The sequence below is a fragment of the Erythrolamprus reginae genome, chromosome 5, assembly GCF_031021105.1.
Source record: "Erythrolamprus reginae isolate rEryReg1 chromosome 5, rEryReg1.hap1, whole genome shotgun sequence".
Taxonomy (NCBI): Eukaryota; Metazoa; Chordata; class Lepidosauria; order Squamata; family Dipsadidae; genus Erythrolamprus; species Erythrolamprus reginae.
In genome coordinates this window covers 39,604,386-39,627,431 of record NC_091954.1, presented here as the reverse complement: position 1 = coordinate 39,627,431, position 23,046 = coordinate 39,604,386, and the positions used below count along the sequence as shown (strand labels likewise).

The following is a 23,046-nucleotide window of genomic DNA, read 5'->3' as shown; positions in this document are numbered from 1 at the left end:
AATATGTAGTAATCCCATGTGACCAATTATACTGCCCATTAAAAGATCTTTTATATATATATATAAAGAACAATATATATATATATATATATATATAAAATCTACAAAAACATATATATATATATATATATATATATATATGTATCAAATGTTTTTAGCTGTTTTAAAAAACTTTTTTAAAAAAACACACACACACACACATATATATATATATATATATATATATATATATACACACACACACACACACACATACACACACACATACATGTATGTATCAAATGTTTTTAGCTGGAATTTTAAAATTAAGGGAGACTAGGATGGTCCCATTTTGGCCTTGTTCTGGCCTCATCAGCTAGCCACACCCTTCCTTACTGGGATTCGACCTGGTAGCCTCTGCCTTGTAAGGCAGAGAATTAGCAGTTGAATGTAGCAAATAGATTGGGTGATTATGTTTCAGTGATCTGATTGGTTGGTGTAATCATAATTATTAGAAGGATTGACATGGTGATTTTATGAAGTGTTTTTTGTTTAAGGCTGGTTTCCAAATTTCAAAAGTCCAAATTCATAATTATTAGAAGGATTGAATGGTGATTTTTATGAAGTGTTTTTTTTGTTTAAGGCTGGTTTCCAAATTTCTGGTAGGCGGGACGTGTCATCTCTTTTATTCATGCAAAGGGGTCTCCTTTCAATTTCTATGGCTTCTAGAGAAATTCTTCTATATAAATTCTCTGTTTTGTGAAGTAATTTAGTTTTTTCAAAGTCAATTTTGTGCCCTGTTTTTTTAATGTGCTGGACAAGGGAGGAAGTCTTATCTTCTTTTTTAACTGCATTCACATGTTCTGCAAGGCGTGCACTTACTCTTCGGTTGGTTTGTCCAATGTATGTGGCTGCACATGTTTTGCAAGGGATTTCATAGATTCCTTGGTATTCCAATTGGATTTTATCTTTGGGGCTCCTTAGGATATTAGATATTTTTTGGTTGGTGCAAAATGTAGTTTTGATGTTATGTTTGTGCAGGATTTTACTAATTTTGTCTGTGGTGCCCTTGATGTAAGGGAGGATGGTGGTACCATTGTCCTGTTCTTGATCTTGTTTTTTGGGGGGTGTCTCTTTTTTGATTAGATTTGTGATTGTTTTCTCTTCGAATCCATTAGAAATTAATACATCTTTGAGTTTGTTCAATTCAGTTTTTAAGTGCTCATGGTCAGCTAAGCGTTTGGTTCTGGTGATGAGAGTTTTGGCCACTGAGGTGATTTGTGCGGGGTGGTGGTGTGAGTGTGCATTTAGATAACGGTTGGTATGGGTTTTCTTTTGGTAGATAGTGTGTCCTAGGCTGCCATTGGGTTTTTTATAGACCAGTACATCTAGAAAGGGAATTTGATCATTGATTTCTGTTTCCATAGTAAACTGTATTTTGGGGCGTAGGCTGTTAAGATGTGTGAGGAAATTGTCTAGTTTTTCCTTACCATGTGGCCAAATTACAAAGGTATCATCAACATATCTCAGCCAAAGTTTAGGTTTGTATTTGGATTGCTCTAATGCATTATTTTCGAAATATTCCATATAGAGGTTGGCGATGACCGGTGAGAGAGGTGATCCCATGGGGGCTCCCTCTATCTGTTTATATCTTTGTTCATTATAGATGAAGTATGTATTGGTCAGGCAGTGGTTGGTAAGGTCTAGGATATATTTGGGGGGTTTGTGTTTGTCCTGGATAGCTGTCAAGGCTTCTTTAATAGGTATTTGTGTGAAAAGGGACACGACATCAAAACTCACAAGTAGGTCATCGGGTTGTAGGTTTTGTTTTTTGATTATTTGTATAAAGTGGAATGAATTTTGAACATATGAGGTAATAGTTTCTGTATATGGTTGAAGGTATTTGGCTAAAAATTTGGCAAGGTTTTGTAGAGGGGAGCCTATAGAACTGACTATTGGTCTGAGAGGTATTCCTTCCTTGTGTATTTTTGGAAGGCCATAGAGTTTTGGACATATGGAAGATTTTTCTCTGGGGATGATTTTTTGCTGGATTTCTTCACTGATGGGAGAGGCCTTGATTTTGGATTTGGTAGTTTTTTCTAGGTAGGTGGTAGGATCTGTGCTTAGGAGTTTGTAGGCTGGGTTTTGTAGTAGAGTTGTCATTTTTTCTTTGTAGTCTGCTGTGTTCATCACTATTGTGGAGTTTCCTTTGTCGGCTGAGAGGATGGTTATATGATGGTCTTTCTTCAAATTGATAAGTGCATCTCTTTCCTCCCTTTGTATGTTGCTTTTAGGAGGTTTACCTCTCTCACCGGTCATCGCCAACCTCTATATGTAATATTTCGAAAATAATGCATTAGAGCAATCCAAATACAAACCTAAACTTTGGCTGAGATATGTTGATGATACCTTTGTAATTTGGCCACATGGTAAGGAAAAACTAGACAATTTCCTCACACATCTTAACAGCCTACGCCCCAAAATACAGTTTACTATGGAAACAGAAATCAATGATCAAATTCCCTTTCTAGATGTACTGGTCTATAAAAAACCCAATGGCAGCCTAGGACACACTATCTACCAAAAGAAAACCCATACCAACCGTTATCTAAATGCACACTCACACCACCACCCCGCACAAATCACCTCAGTGGCCAAAACTCTCATCACCAGAACCAAACGCTTAGCTGACCATGAGCACTTAAAAACTGAATTGAACAAACTCAAAGATGTATTAATTTCTAATGGATTCGAAGAGAAAACAATCACAAATCTAATCAAAAAAGAGACACCCCCCAAAAAACAAGATCAAGAACAGGACAATGGTACCACCATCCTCCCTTACATCAAGGGCACCACAGAGAAAATTAGTAAAATCCTGCACAAACATAACATCAAAACTACATTTTGCACCAACCAAAAAATATCTAATATCCTAAGGAGCCCCAAAGATAAAATCCAATTGGAATACCAAGGAATCTATGAAATCCCTTGCAAAACATGTGCAGCCACATACATTGGACAAACCAACCGAAGAGTAAGTGCACGCCTTGCAGAACATGTGAATGCAGTTAAAAAAGAAGATAAGACTTCCTCCCTTGTCCAGCACATTAAAAAAAACAGGGCACAAAATTGACTTTGAAAAAACTAAATTATTTCACAAAACAGAGAATTTATATAGAAGAATTTCTCTAGAAGCCATAGAAATTGAAAGGAGCCCCCTTTGCATGAATAAAAGAGATGACACGTCCCGCCTACCAGAAATTTGGAAACCAGCCTTAAACAAAAAAAAACACTTCATAAAAATCACCATTCAATCCTTCTAATAATTATGAATTTGGACTTTTGAAATTTGGAAACCAGCCTTAAACAAAAAACACTTCATAAAATCACCATTTCAATCCTTCTAATAATTATGATTACACCAACCAATCAGATCACTGAAACATAATCACCCAATCTATTTGCTACATTCAAACCAAATCTCCACCCCCACACTATACACTAGGAAGAAATGACAGTTGCAGACATTCCATTTTACAACAGCACAAAGCTTGGAAACTTCAGCCTGATGATGGTGGATGTGATTTCACCGAAACGTCGCATAAACATGCAAAATATTACACAGGGCAAAACCCGAACTCAGAACAATCTACATACATATACCCGTGAAAATTTACGAAAACAAAAATATATATATATATATATATATATATATATATATATATATATATATATATATATATATATTTGTTTTCGTAAATTGGTGATGGTGAATGTGATTTCACCGAAACGTCGCATAAACATGCAAAATATTACACAGGGCAAAACCCGAACTCAGAACAATGTACATACATATATATATATATCACACACACACACATATATATCACATGATTTTGCTGAATTTGAAAATTAAGGGAGACTAGGATAGATCTATTTCCGCCTTGTTCTGGCCTCATCAGCTAGCCATAACCTCACTGGGATTTGAACCTGCAGCCTTTTACCTTGTAAGGCAGAGAATTAACCTCTAGGCTACAGTATTCAATCTCTTCAGCTTTGTACCAGGGAAGGGTTATATGTTTTTTTGTGTCGAATCACCCTGGTATATTGAAGGAACATCACAGCTTCCTTTTTGCCTCTCGGCCCAACCCAGGGCCATTTCCAAGGCAGTTGTTGTTGTTGTTGTTGTTGTTGTTGTTGTTATTATTATTATTATTATTATTATTATTATTATAATACAACACAGCAAACGAGATCACTATGCTGGATTTCGTATTTCATCACCAGTCGGACGCTTCCCAATTACCTAGGACTGTGTGATGTAGTGGCGAATTATGTTTGCCGATCCCAGTAAAGCGGCCTTTCGCAATTGACAGATGGAGATTTTGTCAATTCTGATGGTTTTCAAATGTCCGCTGAGATCCTTTGGCACTGCGCCCAGCGTGCCAAGTACCACTGGGACCACTTTCACTGGCTTATGCCAGAGTCGTTGCAGCTCGATTTTTAGATCTTTGTATTTCACTAATTTCTCTAGCTGTTAAAATAGTTTAGGTAGTAGATGGGACGTATGTTTTTAAAGAACAAGTTTTTAAATTAAGTGAATTTGTTATTAGGAAAAGTATTGTAATCTGTCAATGAAAAATAACTCTTTTAAAAATCTAGTTTTAAATATGTCTTTTTTCTTTAACATGCTAAATCAAAAGTATTTTACTACTATTTTTAAAAATGAAATCAGGCATTGCCTGTAGTCAAACCAATGCTGTTCCCAATGTATAGTTTAAATCAATTATTACTTCTCAGTTGTATTAATTTCTATGATAGCTTTATCTGAAGAAGAAGAGGGGATTCAATCAGTGTAACAACCAGTTTGCGGAGCACTCGCACGGACACCAAACGCTGACTCTGCGCATGCACATTGCGTTTGACAACAGCTCTACAACTTACATTCTACTGCATTCTTACCATGAGATAAACAGCTGAGACACGTAAATCTGCTCTGCTGCGCCTATCAGCTGTGCTTTAAAGAAAGGAAATATAGGTCAATATAATGACAATCGACTTGTTTGTTAGAGTGAACCAGTTCACACGCAGCTGATTGTCGGAGCTAGGGATTCACTCAAATCAGATGGGTGGAGCCTCCTGCTGCTTGTGTCACCGGTTCTTAGAACCGGGAGCAACCCACTCCTGATTTATATGTAATTTGGCCTTTTCATTAATATGAGCTGCAATTAATCCTTTAAAAAAATCTTCACAATCAAATTCTTACAATTGAATTTTTTGTGTTTACTTCAGGGATTTTTTGAGGGTGGGGTTGTCTATATTGCTAAAACTCTTGCTGAAAAGTCTCTAAGAAACATCTATTCTCAATTGAACAGTTGCTTGGACTCATGTAACTCTGAAATAGTTTTGACTTTATAATCATTCACTTGTAAAGAGGCATATCCATCAATTTAATGTTTTCACTACCAAATTGAAATGTAAGCTGATGTTCCTAGAACAGGTAGTTCCTGAATGCTTCACAGAATACCTAAATACTGCTGTTTTCAATTTTGGCTTATGTTGTATAGAAGTTAGATACTTTACACTCTCTTCCCCCTCCCCACTTTTCCTTTTGTCTTTTTCTTTTAGCAGCTTGCAGATGCTGTCTTAGAGATTGCCAGCAATATAATGCTGGTAGATGACCATGTATTATGGATGGCACAAAAGGACAAAAAAGCATGTGCGAGAATTGTGCAGTGTGTGGCACGCATTTCAAATCAAACTCTGAGCAGCAATGCACAAGTTGTATCAAAGGTATTATTATTATATATGGCTTCTTGATTTGTTAAATATTGCACTGAAGGAAGAAGCAGACACTCCTTGAAAAAATGTGTCTCTGGTTATATCACATATCCAATTTTATAGCTTCTCACATATTTTGTGCATTGCCACAACTTACAAATGATTCAAGTAAAGCTTGAAAAGTACCACTTGTTTTCATTTTACATTATATAATTATAACTATCGTATTTTTCAGAGTAGAGTATAAGATGAACCTTAGTTTTTGGGGAGGAAAATAGGGAAAAGAATCTTCTTACCAGGTATTCATCTGGCTAGCATCCTTAGTCTGCTCAGCTTCAGCACATTATTTTATCCCCTGGTTAGGAATTTAAAAAAACTTTATTTGGAGAAAGTAACAATCAAAGAGCTTGCAAGCCAGTAAGAGCTGGGACCATCATTAGCACCTGGAAAGAAACAGTCTGAGCAAGTAGAGCACTGCAAAAAAACCCTGCAAAGACTTAGGGCTTGGAAAACATTCTTCTTCGCAGAGAGAAACAATGAAAAGCCTGCAAAGTAAAAGCTGGAAAGATCGTTAGCAGCTAGTTAGGGCTGGGGGGGGGGGAAGCTACATTCAGAGTATAAGACACACCCAAATTATCAGCCTCTTTTAGGGATGAAAAAGGTGCATCTTGTACTCTGAAAAATACAGTAGATATTACAATAGTTGGATTCCAATTAATGACTAGTGGAAAAAATAGTCAAGGAAGAAGCCAGAAAGAACAGAAAGTGCATTTGGCTGGGCAGGAAAGTTTCCACCTGGGAAAGATAGTAAGATTCAGTATGTGAATAGATATTTTGCTATTCTAATTGATCTAAGTGAAGTTATTAAAAGACTATAGCCACTTGGCAAGTCTGCATTGAACAAAGAGATAGAAAGTCAAGCCAGGCAAGCTTTTCCCCACAGTAATCTGAATAGTATAGCTGAAATGTGTATTCACAATAGGAAATGTCATGCATAGAGGGCAGAATGTCCTTGGTATAAGAAAGCAAGTCACTTTGCAAATGTTATATAGTCCTTGACAATGAAAAATACAGTGATGACGATCTGTCTGACACCACATGGCTCCACCATATAATAGGATATGCCTTACAAATCAGTCCCCATTCAATAGCGCTTAAAACTGATACAGGAACTGAATAGCCATGATTTCAGAATCTGTGTACAGCATCTCTCACAAACTATTGACAGTGAAAAGTGTACTTTACAGTTTAAAATGCCATGTAACTGGTACCGTGTGAAATACTTTACATAGTTTTACCTGAAAATAGGAATCTTCATGATAAAATTAAGGCTTTAAGGAAAAACATGTTCCAAAGTAATCCATTCAGCCAGAATGTTATTAGTCCTGCTACATAGTCTTAGTTCTAGGACATTTACAGATGAAGAACCACAGGATATGTAATTGACTGGGTGTGACTTTTATCACTGCCAATGAATGGACTTCCTGGTATACTAATTTTGTCAAGAGATTTATTATTTCAGCTGCAATGATAAATCCTAGAAAACTCTGTAAATGGCACTTAGTTTATACTAAATGCTATAAGATTATTTCTTTGGTGGCACCAGTTGAGTCAAAGTCTTAAATATGTATAGCATTCTGTGATTTTTGCCTAAAGTATAAACCATCTTAACAAATTCACTCCTAGTTACATGAGAACCAGGGTATCAAACTGGTATTTAATCTGATTTTGAGTATTTGCTGTGAAGGGCTAAAGGTTTCAAGCTGAAAACCAGCTACTATGTAGGAAACCTTTGACTTTCAATGCTTCATTCCTATTTGTTTGTTTGTTTACTTACTTACCTACCTACCTACCTACCTACTTACTTACTTACTTACTTACTTACTTACTTACTTTCTTACTTTCTTACTGATTTGATTTATATGCTACCCCTCTCCGGAGACTCGGGGCAGCTTACAGTGTATAAAAAAAACAGTACAAAACATCCTAAATCCAATTGTTAAAAACTAAGCTAACTACCGTAATCAAAGATGAATCTAAAAACCCAATTTATTAAAAAAGCAAAAACAAATCACTCTCATTCTAACAACAACAAATGTTCCATTCATCCATTCATTTTGTACTAGGACATCTTCTGAATATATACAGTCTTTTTCTAGAACATAACATAATCAATGCCTGCTGTATTGGAACCTTGGCCAATCTAATATATCAGTCTGTTCTCACTGTGATCAATTTACTGCACAAGGAAGTTCTTGGTCTACGACAAGGAAACATAAAAACCTCCATGCCATTATTTGATGAACTGTGCCATTAAGCCAACCTTTACTCATGCTGGCGAATCCTGACAAGGAACTGTAGCCTGAAGACCTGGATCTGCTGGTTGGCCTAGGACCAAATTAGAGGTGGTGACTAGACTAACCTCCTCTACTCCCTGCTTCCTCTCCACCTATCTGGACATGAAAAGACCAACTTTATACATCTAAAATATAAGATTTTTCACATTTGTTTTGACAGATTTCTCTTAATATTGCTCTGGAAGCTTTTTGGATCAAGCCATCCATTTTCATGGGCATAACTTGTATTGCTTTCCAAAAACTACCTGCTAATCCAGACAGATCACTGAGTTCTGACACAAAGAGCAAAGAGACAGACCAACCCTTGAATTTTAAGTGCAACCCTGGAAATCAAAATATCTCTTTGGTGAATTTCTCTTCTATGGTGAGTGGTATAACCAATGAATGTATACTGAATTAATATTTTGGAAAAACCCTTAACATTTGTACTAAAATCAATATTCAGAGTAAAGATTAAAAAATGAAGATAAATTAAACTTCCTTATTTTGCATATTCATTAGCTGAACATTTTAACTTCTTGTAAGATCTACATGTACTTACTCAAAGGCACAAAGCTAAAAGTTTTAAATATAATTCAATCTTAAAGCAATGATTTTTATTCTCTGATTTCATCACAATTCAGTTTGCATGAGTAATAGTACAGATTATCTGAATTTACTTGATTTCTGTCCCACTTTAGCTGGGTCCTTGAATGACACTGCATTCTAGTCAAAGATAAGACAATTTGAAACCCATTTATATACATTTGATTGAATTCCACTTCAGTTTTCTCATTGATCTTTTATGATTAAGAAGTTGCTAAGAAATTTATTACAATTTGTAGCAATAGTGCTCTGGACGTTGGGAATATAAAAGCTATAAAAATGTCTGTTATTAAAAATAACATTTCTAATATAGAATATTTCCTGCCATTTCTTTAATTAGGATTACTAATGGTTTTATGCCTTTTTCATTTATTACATGCTCTTGTGTTACTGATGTAGACTATGTTGTGTGAGACACAAACAATTTTGCAATTGAAAGTATAAATATTTTATTTTAAAATTATAAATATTTTATATTTTAATAAAAGGGCTAGGGTTCAAACTCCGAAACAACCCACATCCTCAGCATGATACATAAATAAGAATTTTTATTGCATATTAGGGTAAAAGTACTTAAGCAGTTGATTTCTCTATATCCGTATGAGAATTCAGTTCCTTCTCCCACAGCAATTTATATCCATTTCCCCCCCGATTGATTTGTAACGGAGATACAGTAAGCAAAGCAGCCTTAAATGAACATTTTTGTGGAGTGTTTCGGTACAATATATGGATTATGTGTACTTTCAAATTACATGTCAAAAATTGTAATGGAGATATGGGGTGTTTGAACACAGAATTGACCTGCTGTAAGATGGCCAGTAGAATCTCACATCCCATGCTTAAGCCTAGGTTTGATGTATAGAGAAGAGAAAACCTTAATTCAGCTCAACAATTGATCAGCTTCCTTATGACATATATTGTACTTTTATCTAGAACGCAGACATTATATTAGATAGTCAGCCAAAAATTGTGTTTTCCCTATCTAAGCATTTTTCTGTGCTGAGATAGAATTATTTTGTGGTAGAGTTGGACATGTTGATCACAAGTTGTTCAAAAATATATTCTTTCATAACATATGCCATTTCATAAAATATGCCATTTTTTTTGTTATGTCAAAGTATTGTGTCTTTATAAATTAAAGGAAAGCAATTATAGTCTATCTCCTTTTATCTTTCCCCATACTTCCCAGGATCAGGCTATGCATCCAGGACGTATCTAGGACTATAACAAAGTATTTGGCTTTGAAAGGCTATTAAAAGATACCGCAGTAATCACTGTAAAAGGGCTGTAGTGGTTTAATCTTTTCTTATCCATTATTGTCATGTTCTTTGAATTATTCAAGTCGGATTGTTGGCCAGATTTAAACTGTTATGCCTCATTTGAGAGAACAAAATATTTTTTAAAATTGTAGTTACAATTGTCAAACAACATTTAAAAATTATAATGAAATGTAATGCTTTATGAAAAACATACCATTAAACTGGGATTCAAGTTATTCTTATTGCTATGGAAGGACATCTTAAAGTGAAATAGTTATACTTTGAATGTAAATGGATTGTGACATTATGTAAACTCACTCCACTGAAAAATGAGACACTTTTCTCAACCATTGTCCCCAAACCATTAAGTAAGAAAAAATAGTTTTTAACCACTTACTGTGTCACTAGAATTTTATTATTTTCTTATCAAAAAGAAACACTTAAAAGAGTTCTAAAACATGAATAAAGCATAGGTTAATCAAGCTATCCTTCTTTATTCATCCTTCCATAGCCTAACATCTTCTAGTTATTATGTGACTACAATTCCCAGTGTTCTAATTAATTTTGAGTTAACACACATACAATTATCTATTTATTCCAGTGGAAGCTGTTTTCCAGTGCTAAGTGCATTGTACAGGATGAATGATGTTTAAATACCCTTTTCGCATGTTGCTGAATCCAGTGAAGGGAATGGAGATGTACCTATAAACACGTACATACCTGCAAGCTTAGCTACATGGTAGCTAAACTAGCTTATTTTAGCCACAGAGTTAACATGAAATTGTCTTATCTCCACCACTTTGTTTTCTTTTGCTATATTTGTTAAGGTTTTCAAGAATAGGTTGGGCAGCTATTTCTCCAGGATGGAAAAAGGATTATTGCCTTGAGCCAGATGTTGGACTAGAAGATCATTTTTGTGCTGAAAAGGAGTTTTGTGTACCTGCCATATGCCAGTGTATGGTACCTCTACTTACAAACTTAATTCGTTCCATAACCAGGTTCTTAAGTAGAAAAGTTTGTAAGAAGAAGCAATTTTTCCCATAGGGATCAATGTAAAGGCAAATAATGCATGCGATGGGGGAAACCACAGGGAGGGTGGAGGCCCTGTTTCCTCCCAGGAGATTCCTAGAGAGGCCCCAAGGAAGCTTCTCCTTGTCTTTTCTGGTTACAGTTTCGGAGGCTCTGGTTTGTAAGTGAAAAATGGTTCTGGAGAAGAGGAAAAAAAATCTTGAACATCCAGTTCTTATCTAGAAAAGTTCGTAAGTAGAGGCTTTCTTAGGTAGAGGTACCACTGTATACCGTATTTTAGCTGTATAAGATGCACCTTTTTACTTTTAAAAAATGCCTCAAAAACTGGGTGTGTCTTATACATTGAATGCTGTGGGGGGAGAGTTGCGCAGCAGTCGGCAGCAGCAGCAGCAGCCTTCCCGTCCTTCAGCGGCTGTCCCCGAGGCCGCCCAGCAGCCCTTGGCTGCTTCCCTCCCTGCAGGAGACCGGCAGGTGTTGCCCAAGGAGCTGTCCCAGCAGGCGGCAAATCGCCTTGGGTGAGCGGCTGTGGCAGGGGTTGGGCGGGGGGCTGCCTCTCTCTGACTAAGGCAGCTTTGTTTGGAGCGCCCTTCACCAACCACTGTAGCCACCCCACTGCTGGCCATGCATACCAGCCTCCTTCTGTCCTTCGCTTCGGTGTCAGGGAGAAGACAAGCGCCGTCTGCGGTAGTTTCCAAGCCGCCTGCATGACTGATTCTTTGTCTGGGAGGCCTGTCTCCCCCCCTGCTCCGCACACACATTACGTTTCATACTGCACTTCAAAAGCACTTTTCTCTCCATTTAGGACCAGCGTTCTTCTCTCGGGGTGGGGAGAACGGAGCCCCAAGTGCTGCCTTCAAACTCCATGCAAGGCAGTCACAGGCGCTTCTGGCAATCTTCGGCCAGGCAAAAGACGCGGTGGTGGCAGCGGAGGATGCCTGAGAACCTCTGCCACCACCTCTTTTTCCTGGCCGAAGATTGCTGGAAGTGCCTGTGGCTACCTTGCACGGAGCTTGCAGGCAGCGCTTGGGGCTCCGTTCTCCCCACACTGAGAGAAGGGCGCTGGTCCTAAATGGAGAGAAAAGTGCTTTTGGAGGGCAGGATGAAACCGGGGGTGCGTGGGGCGGGGGAGGAGATGGGGCTTCCAGACACAGAATCAGTCATGCAGGAGGCTTGGAAATTAGCGCAGACGCCACTTGAGTCCAAGTGGTTCCTCTCCTCCATCTCTCTATCTCTGTCTCTCTCTCTTTTGCATACACACACACACAGAGAGAGATGAGGGAGTGGAGGGGAAAGGCGGGCCGAGAGGGGTTGGGAAACGTAAGCCCGGCAACCTTGGGAGAGTTGGCGAGGGAATCCCAGGAGGATACATTTCCACGTTTCACCCACTTCTGCCAAAAAGGGAGTTTTGTGGAAGTGGCGAACTGTGCCCCGTCCCCTGCCTGCTGTGCTTGGATGGGCTCAGGAAACACCCCCCCCCCCTGCTCCCTTGCAGCAGGCAGCCCGAACCATCTGCCTCTGCGGCAGGCAATGCCGGGACCCCTTGATTGAGGGGGGGACATTTCTCGGCAGGTGGGCCAGTGCTGCTGCCCCCCAAGCCTCCTCTTCATCCTCTATACAGCTTCCTTCCAGGATGGGGGAGGCGGAATCTACTCGTGGCTGCCTGGAACAACCGTCCGCCGGCTCTCGTTTTCCTTCACCAGGAATGCTGCTTGCTCAAGAAGGCAGGGATTTCTGAATTGAGCTGACTCCAGATTAAAATGAGGCTGGACTGTGGCATTCAAAGCAGGGGCAGTTGGTATCTGCATTGCTCTTTTGGCATTCTTGAAGAGAAGATGAGCTCTTCTCTTCCCCAGCAGACAGGATTGCTGAAATGTGGGGCAACACGATCCCTGCAAGTTCAGAGAAGGATCCAGTAGATCATTTTGCTGAATCCTCTCGGATTCAGCAAAAGGTGCCTCCCTCTTCAGTTCTGGTTCAGAGATTTCTGAACTGGATGGACTAGCAGCTTTTATCTGGGAGGGGGGCTTCTCATGGCATAGGCTGGTCAGGGGATTCTGGGAGTTGAAGTCTACATGGCTAAGATTGAGAAATGCTACTCTAGAGCAGGGGTCTCCAACCTTGGCAACTTTAAGACTAGTGGACGTCAACTCCCAGAGTTCCTCAGCCAGCACAGGTGGCCAAGGAACTCTGGGAGTTGTAGTCCACAAGTCTTAAAAGTTGCCAAGGTTGGAGATCCCTGCTCTAGAAACACTCCTTTTAAGGAGTATTTCAGGTTTATCATCATCACTATTTATTTCCATACACTTCAGTTGTGAAAATTGGAGTGGTCAAGAGAGGGGTCTTTGAAAACCTCACGGTATAGTAGTAATATTAAGGCAACCTCAGCAGGGAACTGTAATTGTAAATGATTCTATCACTAGCCATTTCTGTAACTAAAGGAACAACTACAAAATGAATTGTCCTCGTTTGTTTGTTTGTTTGAGTTAGGGGGGCAAGGGTCTCCAAACCTGGCAAGTTTAAGGCTTGTGGACTTCAATTCCTATTTCTGAGCTAGCATGACTTCAACTAAGAATTCTTGGAGTTGAAGTCCACAAGTCTTGAAGCTGTCAAGTTTGAAGTTTGTAAAAAGTGTACATGGTTTTAAAAAGTGTACATGGTTTTAAACAGTATACATGGTTGTAAAAGGTATTCTGCTACACTGGTATTTACAATATAATACTGCACCATTTGGTTCAGAATACTTTTTTCCTTTTTTTCTCCCTCTAAAATCTAGTTGCGTCTTATATACCAGTGCGTCTTATACACTGAAAAATACGGTATATATTGGCTAAAGCAGAGGTCCCCAACCTTTTTTGCACCAGGGACCGGCTTTAAGCTAGACCAATTTTCCACGGCCCGGGGGGCGGGGCTTTGGTCATATGGGGGTGGGGTTATGGAGGGGTGGAGCTTAGTGACGCAGCCCTCCACACTTCTCCACAGGACGGGGAGAATCAGGAGGCTCCTTTGGCAGCTGGGGGCTGCCTGGCTTTGTGATTTTGGCTGGGGGGGGGACTTAGGAAGGTCCTACTTCTCCACCCCCCAGCCAAAAATTCAAAGCCTATCTGCTGGATACGGGCGATGAGTGGGACAGAGCGGCGCGGAAGCCTCTTGCAGCAGCTGCTACAGCCACCGGCTTCCGCGCCGCTCGTCCCACCCATCGCCCGTATCCAGCAGAAGCTGCTGCCTGAGTGCTCTTGGCCGGCGGGATTCAAAGTGCTGGGGTGGGGGGTGTTCCGACAGCCCCCCCACCCCAGTGCTTCGCCTCCTGCTGGGACACCCCCCCACCCCAGCACTTTGAATCCCACCGGCCAAGAGCACTCGGGCAGCAGCTTCTGCTGGATACGGGCAATGGGTGGGACGAGCGGCGCGGAAGCCTCTTGCAGCAGCTGCCACAGCCACCGGCTTCGGCGCCGCTCGTCCCGCTAATTGTCTGTGTCTGGCAGAAGCTGCTGCCCGAGTGCTCTTGGCCGGCGGGATTCAAAGTGCTGGGGTGGGGGGTGTCCCAGCGGGAGGCGAAGCACTGGGGTGGGGGGGCTGTCAGGACACCCCCCCACCCCAGCATTTTGAATCCCGCCAGCCAAGAGCACTCGGGCAGCAGCTTCTGCCAGACACGGGGAATGAGCGGGATGAGCGGCGCCGAAGCCGGTGGCTGTGGCAGCTGCTGCAAGAGGCTTCCGCGCCGCTCTGTCCCACTCATCGCCCGTATCCAGCAGATAGGCTTTGAGTTTTTGGCTGGGGGGGGACTTAGGAAGGTCCTACTTCCCCCCCCCCCAGCCAAAAACTCAAAGCCTATCTGCTGGATACGGGCGATGAGTGGGACAGAGCGGCGCGGAAGCCTCTTGCAGCAGCTGCCACAGCCACCGGCTTCGGCGCCGCTCGTCCCGCTAATTGTCCGTGTCTGGCAGAAGCTGCTGCCCGAGTGCTCTTGGCCGGCGGGATTCAAAGTGCTGGGGTGGGGGGTGTCCCAGCGGGAGGCGAAGCACTGGGGTGGGGGGGCTGTCAGGACACCCCCCCACCCCAGCACTTTGAATCCCGCCAGCCAAGAGCACTCGGGCAGCAGCTTCTGCCAGACACGGGGAATGAGCGGGATGAGCGGCGCCGAAGCCGGTGGCTGTGGCAGCTGCTGCAAGAGGCTTCCGCGCCGCTCTGTCCCACTCATCGCCCGTATCCAGCAGATAGGCTTTGAGTTTTTGGCTGGGGGGGGGACTTAGGAAGGTCCTACTTCCCCCCCCCAGCCAAAAACTCAAAGCCTATCTGCTGGATACGGGCGATGAGTGGGACAGAGCGGCGCGGAAGCCTCTTGCAGCAGCTGCCACAGCCACCGGCTTCGGCGCCGCTCGTCCCGCTCATCGCCCGTATCCAGCAGATAGGCTTTGAGTTTTTGGCTGGGGGGGGAGAAGTAGGACCTTCCTAACTCCCCCCCAGCCAAAATCACAAAGCCAGGCAGCCCCCAGCCGCCAAAGGAGCCTCCTGATTCTCCCCGCCCTGCCCGACGCCCCACCCTGTCCTGCATAATGTCCTCTGCCGGGAGGGCAGCGGCGCCGCGGACCGGCTGGAAAACCCCAACGGCCCGGTCCCGGTCCGCGGACCGGCGGTTGGGGACCTCTGGGCTAAAGTGTAAAGTAAGGGGAATGGTCTCAGCTCATAAATCTGACTAGACAACTTTGGATTAGTCCATCTCCATAAGCCCAACCTACCTCACAAGTTTGTTGTGGAGAAAAATAGGAGGAGGGAGTGCTGTCTTGAGTTATTTACAAAGGGGGAATGAATGATGACTTCTGCTATGTATTTTCATCACTGTGCTAATACCTAAAGCTAGATATTACCTTGATTTATTGTAAGAAAACTGCTCACTTTATTCTTCAATATTATAGAAATAACCTATAAATATTAGTTATTAGAAATGTGATATTAAGTTCTTGATCATGATATGCTTGCCAGATAATTCTATTGTATAATAAGTGTTATACATTTCATTATATTATATGTTATCAACAATAACTCCAAAATGTTTCAGGTTCTGTTCTGTTTTTCTAGGATGCCTCTACAAATTTGACATTGCAGATAGTTAAATGAGAGTAATGACAATCTCCACTAACTTTGCATTTATTAATGGCTATGCAAGTTATCATACTATTGAAAAAAGAGCTCAGAAGAGAGCAATTTTCACAGCTTGCTATATTTAGCAAAAATCCATAACTCATGAGTAATAAATACAATTGTCTTTTTGCCTGCTAATAGAAAAAAAAATGTGCAGAATGAACAAGTGTCAGCAGAATGTCAACCTGTGCAAGAAAACCCACTTTTCAAAACCAAAGAAAGGAAAAAAGTTACCTTTTACTGCCACCATGGAATTAGCTAGAAGTTGAATTATTTATTACATTTATAGCCTGTCACAATCCTATTAGCTGTACAGGTTTTTCTTCCTAATGTTCAATCATGCTCAATTCTTGGCGACTACCTGGATAAGTTTTAATGGAAAGATTTCAGAAGTGGTTTGCCATTTCTTCCTTCCTGAGAGAAAACAACCAGCTCAAGATCACCCAGTTGGGGTTTTACTTATTATTATTATTTATTTATTTGCCCAAGTACGTATTGGTACCATACATACAGTAGAAATAACATTGTTTATATACATGTGATGGGTATATAAATGAAGTGAATGGTAATGAATGTTTTTAATTATATTAGAACTTTTAGGTTTTAAAATTACATTAATTGGATCCAGATGTATTGTTATGTTTGATATGTTGTGAGCCGCCCCGAGTCCTCGGAGAGGGGCGGCATACAAATCCAATAAATAAATAAATAAATAAATAAATAAATATAAGAGGGAAACATTAGGATGCGGGATGGTAGGCATGCCCCTTACTGACCTCTTAGGAATCGGATGAGGTCAACAGTGTCTAACATAGTCTAAGGATAAGGTTTTGGAGGTTTGGTGACAAAACTACAGAGTCGGGTAATGAGTTCCAGGCATTAACTACTCGGTTGTTGAAGTCGTATTTTCTACAGTCAAGTTTGGAGTCTGTTGACAAACTGTTTCAGTTTGTATCTTTTGTGTGCTTATATATTGTTGTGGTTGAAGCTGAAGAAGTTGTTGACAGGAAGGACATTGCAGCAGATGATTTTATGAACTATGTTTAGGTCGTGTCGAAGGCGACATAGTTCTAAGCTTTTTAAGCCTAGGATTTGAAGTCTGGTTGCGTAAAATATTCTGTTGCAAGTAGAGGAGTGAAGGGCTCTTCTCATAAAAGTATCTCTGGACACTTTCTGTCTGAAATGTTCCAGCCAGATGAGCTATATTCAAGGATTGGTCTGGTAAAAGTTTTGTATGCCATGGCTAGTAGTGTGATATTACCAGAGAAGAAGTTACACAAGATTAGGTTAACAACTCTTGAAGCCTTTTTGGTGATGTTGTTGCAGTGGACTTTGGCACTTAGGTCATTTGATATGAGTATTCCAAGATCTTTGACAGAATGAGGGTTGTCTGCAATGTTTTGTCTATTCAGCTTGTATTTGGTGTTCTGATTCTTGTTGCCAATGTGTTTGACCAAACATCTTAGGTTGTGCCTAAGGTGGGACTAGAATTTACAGTTTCCTAGTTTCTAGACTGACACATTAACCACTATACCAACCGTCTTTCTTGTATTCTAGAAGTATACAATCCATTAAGACCTTTATGGTCCTCTTTAAAACATAGTGAATATCACAAAATAATAAAAATCATTGTTTCTCAAATGCCTCCTGGAAAAACTTCATTTTATACACTTTTGGAAAGCAGGTAAGTTCCAGAGGAAGCAGGGAGAGACCATTCCAGACAGCTGCAATTTCTGTTAAAAGAAAGGTGATTTGGCAGCCTGGGTATCCTTGAAGGTAAAAACCACTAGTTCATTTTCCCAGAAAGATAAAATTGGTGGGACTGAAGGGCAGTGCTGAAGGTATGTTGGTGTTAGGCCACAAGGTTATTTTATAATCAGCACATCAAAACCACAAGTTTCTTCATTGCTTATTTGACCCCTATGACAATGATTAAGTCTTGTACCTTTTTTTTTTTGACAAATGTATACTGCTCAAAAAAATAAAGGGAACACTCAAATAGCACATCCTAGATCTGAATGAATCAAATATTCTCATTGAATACTTTGTTCTGTACAAAGCTGAATGTGCACAACAGCATGTGAAATTGATTGTCAGTGTTGCTTCCTAAGTGGACAGTTTGATTTCATAGAAATTTGATTTACTTGGAGTTATATTGTGTTGTTTAAGTGTTCCCTTTATTTTTTTTAGCAGTGTATATTTTCTTTTAGGTACACTGAGAGCATATGCACCAAAGACAAAAAATCCTCATGTGTCCAATCACAGTTGGCCAATAACAAATTCTATTCTAGTCTATTCTTAAATTGTTCATAAAAGCATAAAAAAGACCAGTATGGGACTTGTAGCACAAGTGTGATGTGCTCCCACATAGCAGGCCATCTAAAGCCTTGAGTTATCATTATGGATGCTCCCACATAGAACATACACAAACTACACTACACAAACAATAATAAGAACAAGATCCTCTAACCTCAGATAGAGCTGCAACTGATGTATCAGTTGAAGTCAGGCAAATGCCTCCCTGCCACTAACTTTTACTTACTGTTCAAGAATGAGCCACAGGTCCAGAAAAACTTCCCACGTCATTGATATGCTCTTTCAGACATAATACTTCTCCAAACTTGTTAACCTCTTCAGACTCTTAATGCCTGCAGATATTAAAACAACTTCTCAGAAGCCTGACCGGTATGTCTCAGGGTAGAGAAATAAAGCTCAGTATTATCATACCCCAGCTAAAAGATGGCCACCTCCAGTAGCTTCATGTAGCTGTTAAGTGGTAGGAGAAAAACATTGAGCTCTGTTGTATTTCAGTAGGGACCAACCCTATTTCCACCAATTGGAACTATCCACTGAAGAAGGAATGGAACCGTCTAAATCCTTAACCTTTGAAATAATACCCAAAAGAATGATTGATGGATAAATATATTACCTTTCCTCATAACATGATAAAGGCTAATCACTAGTACAGCCAAGGTTGTACTAATTTCATGCCCAGCCCTAATAAGGCCCAGATAATTGATTTTATCTATTCTAGAGCTTTCTGTAGTACTACAGTCAGAAAATAAACCTATGAAAATATAAGAGGAACTGCCACTTAGAATTCTGTTATAATATGCAGTGATCTCATTTATAAATTCAAACACTCATCCACAGGATTGGCAATGATCTGCTTAATCAGCTCACTTCACTGAAGAGATGTAATGCACTCCAAAATTATTTTGCATTCCAAATAAATGAATAACTTTCATTCCTTTGTACACTAATAGGTTTTGCAACAGGACTTTACTTGCTGTGTTATTACCTTTGAAAAACTTGTTTGAACCTATGATTAGATATACATACATACATACAGGGCTGCCGATAGACCGGTACTACTGGGAGTCCCGTCCCGGGCCCGGCGAAATTGACCAATTAGAGGGGCCCGCAGTCAGCAGCTCCTTGAACATGCGCAGACTGTCACCTCAGCAAAGAAAAAGGCTGGGCTTTTTACTTTGCTGAGGCAGCAGGCAGCCGGCAAAAGAGGGAGGGTACAGTCTGCGCATGTGCAAGGAGCTGCTAAATTGGCGCCAGAAGGCCGGGGCCCCTAATTGTTCAAAAAGTTGTGAGAAGAGGAAGCTGAGCTTCCTTCTTAGCGCCTTCCAAGTTTTCCGGCAACTGCAGCACCCCGCCCGGCTGGAGCTTCCCTGGCAGCTGCAGCAGGTGAGCTTTGGGGCTGGTGGGAGGGTAGCGGCAGTGGAAGGGCGGCGCACAGCGGGAGGGTGATGGTGGCGCCAGCGCCAGCCGCAGCAGGTAGTAGCCCCCCTCTCCCCCCTCTCTCCCTCTCTCTCTCAGCAGTCGCAGCGGGTAGTAGCCGTGGGGCAGCGGCAGAGTGGTCAGCTGTGAGGCGGAGCTCTGGAACAGAGGCACTGACCGCGGCGGCTGGACAGCATTTACAGCGTCTAGCAACACGGTCTATCCGCCGCCGTCAGTGCTCCGTTCCGGAGCTCTGCCTCACAGCTGACGACCTTGCCGCCGCCGCGAGAAAGAGAGAGGGAGAGAGGGGGGAGAGAAAGAGATAGCAAGAGAGGGAGAGAGAGAAAGAGAGAGGGAGAGAGGGGGAGAGAGGGGGGAGAGAGGGGGGAGAGAGAGAAAGAGGGAGAGGGAGAAAGAGAGAGGGAGAGAGGGGGAGAAAGAGAGAGAAAGAGATAGCAAGAGAGGGAGAGAGAGAAAGAGAGAGGGAGAGAGGAGGGAGAGAAAGAGATAGCAATAGAGGGAGAGAGAGAAAAAGAGAGGGAGAGGGAGAAAGAGAGAGGGAGAGAGGGGGAGAGAGAGAAAGAGAGGGAGAGGGAGAAAGAGAGGGAGAGGGGGGAGAAAGAGATAGCAAGAGAGGGAGAGAGAGAAAGAGAGAGGGAGAGGGGGGGAGAGATAGCAAGAGAGGGAGAGAGAGAAAGAGAGAGGGAAAGGGGGAGAGAGGGGGAGAGAAAGAGAGAGAAAGAGAGAGAGAGGGAGAGAGAGAGAGGAGATAAAGGAAGAGGAGAGATAGAAAGGAAGAGAGAGAAAGAAAGAGGGATAGAAAGAGAGAGAGAGTGAGAGATGCTCAGTGAGCCTTTCTTTGAAGTTGCCTTTCTTTCTTTCTTTCTTTATTTATTTCTCTCTTTCTTTCTTTTTCTCTCTTGCTCTATTGCTTTCATTCTTTTTTCTTTCTCTTGCTTTCTTTCTTTCTCTCTCTTGCTTTCTCTCCTTCCCTCCTTCCATTTCTTTCATTCCCCCTCTCTATTTTTATTTCTCTTTCATTCTCTTTCTTTCTTTCTTTCTTTCTTTCTCTTTCTTTCTTTCTTGCTCTTTTTCTTTCTCTCTTTTACCTTCCCTTCCTCTATTTCTTCTTTTCTTTCTCCTTACTACCTTCTTCCCTCCCTCCCTTCCTTCAGTCCTTCCTCTCTTACTCTCCCCTTTCATAAGTTTCCTTGCTTCCTTCCTCTGTTCCTGTCCCTTCCCTCTTTCTTTCTTTCTTTCCTTCCTTCCTTCCTTTCCTCCCTCCATTTCTTGCTTTCTTTTTCCTTCCTCCCTTCTTTCCTCCCTCATTCCCTTGTTTCACTCCTTCCTCTCTTACTCTCCTCTTTCACACCTTTCCTTGCTTTCTTTGCACCCTTCCTCTGTCTCTGTCCCTTCCCTCTTTCCTTCCTTCCTTCCCACCCTCCGTCCATTCATTCACCCATTCCTCTCTTGATTGCCCCTTTTACCATTCCTCCCTCCCTCCCTCCCTCCTTCCTTCATAGCTCGCCCTCGCCTTTCTTCCCTTCCTTCCAGATGGGAGTGCCCCCTCAAGACACCCGCCTGACTGCTGGTACCCTGCTTTTTCTCTCCCCTCGTCCTTTCCAGCTCCTCGCGTTTGCTGGCTGGGGAATTCTGGGAGTTGAAGTCCAGATATCTTCAAGTTGCGAAGGTTGGGAAACACTGGCCTATGGGACCGCCTCGCTTGGCGTGAAGCGGGAAATGATCCCCGGGGGATGGAGTGGCTTGGCGACTTAAAATAGTTTTAAAATGGCAGGGGGAGGGCTCAGACATTTAGGCTGTATGGGGCCCCAAAATTCCTGATGGTGGCCCTGCATACATACATACATACATACATACATACATACATACATACATACATAATGTACATACATACATGTGTGTGTGTAACATATTTTTGCTGATAATTCTCTCCCTCTCTCTCTCTCTCTCTCTTTCTCTCTCTCTCTCTGTGCATTCCTTGGGGAAGCTGGCTTAACAGGCTCTGTCTGTTTGCTGCAAGGAGGTAAACTGATGGGAGGCAGAGGCCAAAGGGTGGGGATGGCTGGGGCTACATTTGGTGGATAAGATGCATCCAGGGTTTCACCCTCTTTTGAGGGGTAAAAAGGTGCATCTTATACTCTCTGAAAAAATATGTTAGTTACAGTGCCTCTTAATTGACTGACATTGTTAACATGGCTCTCTCAGTGCATGAATATCTTAACACAGTGTTTCTCAACCTTGGCGGTTTGAAGATGTGTGGACTTCAAATTCTGGGAGTTGAAGTCCACACATCTTCAAACTGCCAAGGTTGAGAAATATTGTCTTAACATATGTATTTTGTTATCTCTCTCACACACATGCTTATCCCCACATATCCACAATTTTCTCAACTACGTTTCCAAGGACTAGCTAGCATGACAGAACAACAGATTTGGAAGGATCCTTGGAGGTCTTCTACTCTACCCCCTATTCCATTTCAGACAAATGGCTATCCATTCTCTTCTTACAAACATCTAGTGATGGAGCACCTACAACTTCTGGGAGCAAGCCAGATGCAGGACAACTCAAAGAGTGGACAGACTCCAGGACTCCTTTAATTCCCCGAAGTACTTGCTTTATTGTTTCACAAAACTGGTAGCTCTCAATGGGATTAGAGGGGTTACATGTGTTTAGTACACATGTCCATTTTCTGATGACATTTGTCCTTTGATTTGTTTCCTTTTTATCTTTCACCTTCTCTGTTATGTATGTGCTCCAGTTTTAGATTATGGCAACTTCAGCCTAGTTTCTCATTCTCACACCATCATAGAATTGTTTACAATTGTTCTTTTAGCACCTCCTTTTAAAAGCTCATCTGTTTTGAGCTGTATATTGCTGTTGGTTTTTCCTTTCATGGAGTACTATTAATCTGAGTCAGGGGTAAAATTCAATTTTTCCCCCTACCGGTTCTGTGGGTGTGTGTGTCAAGGGAAGCATACTGTGAAATCCCCATTCCCACTCCACTCTGGGGCCAGCCAGAGGTGGTATTTACTGGTTCTCTGAACTATTCAAAATTTCCGCTACTGGTTCTCCAGAACCTGTCAGAACCTACTGAATTTCACTTCTGATCTGAGTCCATTAAATGTAATTGTTCAAAATTCAAAATATGTTTTCACTACATT

The 23,046-nt window shown here is 41.6% G+C and overlaps 1 protein-coding gene across 1 annotated transcript in view; it reads left to right on the top strand.

Annotated features, from left to right (window-relative positions):
* Positions 1–23,046, top strand: part of ADGRA1 (adhesion G protein-coupled receptor A1) — a 549,068-nt gene that overhangs the window by 276,841 nt on the left and 249,181 nt on the right. Inside the window, exons 11-12 of the mRNA XM_070752445.1 lie at positions 5,611–5,775; positions 8,281–8,484. Of these exons, the coding sequence (XP_070608546.1) occupies positions 5,611–5,775; positions 8,281–8,484 (369 nt within the window). The remainder of the gene's footprint in view (positions 1–5,610; positions 5,776–8,280; positions 8,485–23,046) is intronic.